Raw genomic sequence first — 3,785 nt, forward strand, 5'->3', positions numbered from 1 at the left:
TCCTCCATAACCCCACCCCACCTCTATAATGTTTGCCTAGATTATATACAAATGTTTCGAAATAATATTTTTTGCTTATGTACCGAACACAAGAAACTAAGTATGAAAACTACTTATTTTTGTAGACAAATATTTTCAAGAGAACATTTTCCGTCAAAACCAAACACACCCTTAATCTTTTGGATTGAGAATAAAATGAGAGAGGGTGAGGTTCTCCTAGAATGGTAGAGTTGAGAATGATCAAACAATGCTATCACGACTAATAAAAGCTAAGTGGCAGTACATCTACTATGTGTTCCATTTTCTTTTGAGGTGAAACTAAGTATAATATTTAATGAGGCCAACTTTCTTACCATGTAGCTCTTTTACCTTTATTTTTTCAGTAATGTGAAACCTCTTTTGCCTTACTTCAACTCTGTGTTCCTTGTTTAGTTAAAGTAAGACTTCACTTCAACCCTTTGTTCCAATGTAGCCATATTTCCTATATTGTGGTTCAAGCACAATTATGTACTTCTATGGGACCAGTGATAATCAACCATATACTTTGTACTTGCACTGAGGTGCAACAATGAAAAATATATCAAGTATAAGAAACATCCCAAAGAACAGAGAGCTTGCATTTTGTGGTCATTTTTTCTGTTTTAGAGAGAGTGGTGGGTTCTATTTCTAGGACTACAGTGTCTTCATGATTCTCACCAAACAAATAAGAGGAAGAGGATTTAATATTTCATATTTTTAATGTAAATCAGAGTATGTCAACCAACACTTGATCACATCTACTATCTCCCAAATGGCCAAGAAAGACCATCCTAATTTTGTGTCTTAGTTTTAGCATGTAAACGACACATTTGAGATGCCTAGATAATATCCATGCTGTATTACTAGAAATTAGGACAAGCTTATCAGGGTTTCCCTTTTTCCTTTTTGGTGATAGTAAGCTGTCATTAGCATCATTATTCTATGCCAGAGGATCATCACTTCCAGCCTGTCATAAGAGAAACATATTCAAATGTCTTTTATCGCATTTTTCATGTCAATTGAAGTATACAGCACAGTAATCATAACTTTGTGTTACTTCATGCCAGGGCCGATTTGACATTCTCACTCTAGCTGGATCTTATGTACGCACTGAGACTGGAGGCAGAACCGGTGGGCTGAGTGTGTGTCTGGCAAGTACTGACGGTCAAATTATTGGAGGTGGAGTTGGTGGTCCCTTGATAGCTGGAGGCCCAATTCAGGTTTTCTATTTTCAAGAATATTTCAATTTGTTTAGTATGATCTTAGCCATCAACAGAATTAATTAAGATATTGATCTTAAGATTAGCTTATAGGAGATTAGATTAAAAATATGTTAAAGGGTACCAAGTAGCTGAACAGTTGTCATGCTTTCTCTCTGATAGCTTTTTACCTAACTTGAGACTCTTTCTGTTTCTTCATTTCTTCTTTTCTCTCTTCTGCTTTTTCCACCGATGAAGTGGTTGATGAAGCATCTCTCCATGTGTAACATTGAAGTTTTCTCGTGGTAATACAAATCACAACTAATATGTACAAGCTTAGACGATCAAAATGTATATTTGACTCTCACCAAAAGGAAAAAAACTCGTAATTCATGAAGTGATACTTATCAAACAAGGACAAGAATCAGTGATCTATTTATTTGCTTGTCTTTTGTCACGTTAAGTTCCTATCTTCTGATAGTTTGTCATTGATTATGTTGGTAGGTGATTGTTGGTGCATTTTCAGTTGACTCAAAAGCTGGGGGACTAAAGCATGATACTTCCCCGCAATTTGGTGGATCACCATTATCATTTCGTTCGATGGTTGATTCTTCTAATCAAAGTATGGGTGGAGGTCAGTTTATGATGCCATCTCGTGGTATGCAACCAACACCATTACATTCAACTGATTGGAGAGTTAGCACCGGTCAGGGCTTGCACCAGTCTCCAGAAAATGGGGACTATGACCACCTTCAAGATTAACAAAAAACGTGACGTATTAGGAGTAGTGTGATAAACTTTCCTAAGTTATAGGTTCTTTTTCGAAGAGAATATACACTCTTTACATTTGTACAGGTTAGCAACAAAACTTCCCTGTAGTGTCTTTATTGCAGATGAAAACTGCTCCCAAATACTCTGATGTCTGAAACCTCAGAATTTCTTTTCCAATTCTCTGAATTACTTTGCTGTCTTTGTCTTAGAGTTGTTTATTTCTTTTTGTTGGTTGGGTACGTTTAGGATTCTTTATATTCTCACTTTGTCTATATTGATGAAATAAGAGTTTACTTAGGTCTGTGTTTACCTAGTTGTATTAAAAATACATCATGCCTAGTCACTCTCTATTTTTGCTTGGACAAAATCGGTGATGTTCAGACCAACTTGCTTGTATCTCGACTATTTACTAGCACAAGTACTGAGTGAAGAAATCACCTAATGTTTTTGACCCTGTCAGGGTCGACCTTTTTTTTAAAAAGGTTTTCAACCACTTCATTGGGTCCAATAGTATTCTACTAGTTATACATTGACCCTTATAAATTTCGTTTCTCTTGGAGACGCAATGAGGATGAAAACTATGATGATTTGTGAGTGATGGTAAAAGAGGTTTTTTTCTCGCTATTACTAATAATGCTGACTTTGAATTTAAAAGTTTCAATTAAAAAATTAAAATTTTCATATCCAATCCAAATGGCGAAACACCCTCCCAGGTCGTTGACAATCATGTGGCAAGTGGACAAGTAAAGTCATATTACACATGTTTATTTGCTTAAAGTTTCAAATTATTATCTCAACTTGCCTTTAGAATATTTGTTGTGGAAATTTATAAGAAGACCGTTACGACTTGTATTGTTTATTATTACACAAGTCTCAATGTGTTTTAGAAAGTGTATTATATTTTTTTTTAAATTGACATTTCAATATTGCCCTTATACTTTGGTTAATTATTCCTCAAGTGTGAAGGTCAATTTTGTCATTTCAGTTGAAAAAATAAGTAGTATCAATTATCCATTAAAAAATTCCAATTGGTAATATATTCCTTTTGAGTTTTTTCAATAATATACATCTTTGAATTTTGAACAAAAAACAATTGTGTTGGATCATAGAAAAAATGTTTTTTTATAATAATCTTGGACTAGAGAGAGTATCAAACAACAACAATTAATATAAATATAATCAGTGAAAATTCACAAATAAAGTTTGAGGAGGGTGATGAGTACACGACTTTATTCCTATTTTATGAGGTGATTGTTTTCAATAATTTTTCTGCTGAAATAAAATATAACAAAATAAGAAAGGAAAATAAAGTAGATTTTTTTTTATATCATCAAGTTAGGTAAAATCTAATTATAGGTAGCTATTTACAAATGAGGTTTTACGGTTCATTATATGTGTGATTTTTAACTTTTTAATTCTGTTTAATAATAAGAATGCAACACGTGTTGTGTGGATTAAACGAACGTTACATTTGGAGTTTTGCAAAATCTTTTTAAGTCCACCAAATATTGTTCACAAGGAATGGACCATAATTGACTATTGAAAATGTGTATGTGATAGTATGTCACTGTTGAAGTTTCTATTCTTGGCTTCTTCTTTTTCACGTGCCCCCCCTTTTTTTTTGTGTATTTACTCAAAAAATAGAAAAAAAACTATGAGATATTTTTAATTTGGTTAGTTAGGGTAGGGGGACAATATTGATTATTATTATTAGTTCAACCAACATGGAAATGATATTTTTTCCTAAATTAGTATAAATCATGTCTATTCCATATTGGTCTACAAATACGTGTCCCC

The 3,785-nt window shown here is 33.3% G+C and overlaps 1 protein-coding gene across 1 annotated transcript in view; it reads left to right on the forward strand.

The window, feature by feature from the left end:
• The window catches only part of LOC102601837 (AT-hook motif nuclear-localized protein 14), a 9,668-nt gene extending 7,441 nt beyond the window's left edge, over nt 1-2,227 (forward strand). The window contains exons 4-5 of the mRNA XM_006350886.2: nt 1,086-1,238; nt 1,722-2,227. Of these exons, the coding sequence (XP_006350948.1) occupies nt 1,086-1,238; nt 1,722-1,979 (411 nt within the window). The 3' untranslated portion in view covers nt 1,980-2,227. The remainder of the gene's footprint in view (nt 1-1,085; nt 1,239-1,721) is intronic.
• Nucleotides 2,228-3,785: the final 1,558 nt, after the last annotated feature.

This window comes from Solanum tuberosum, unplaced genomic scaffold, assembly GCF_000226075.1.
Source record: "Solanum tuberosum cultivar DM 1-3 516 R44 unplaced genomic scaffold, SolTub_3.0 scf00131, whole genome shotgun sequence".
Taxonomy (NCBI): domain Eukaryota; kingdom Viridiplantae; phylum Streptophyta; class Magnoliopsida; order Solanales; family Solanaceae; genus Solanum; species Solanum tuberosum.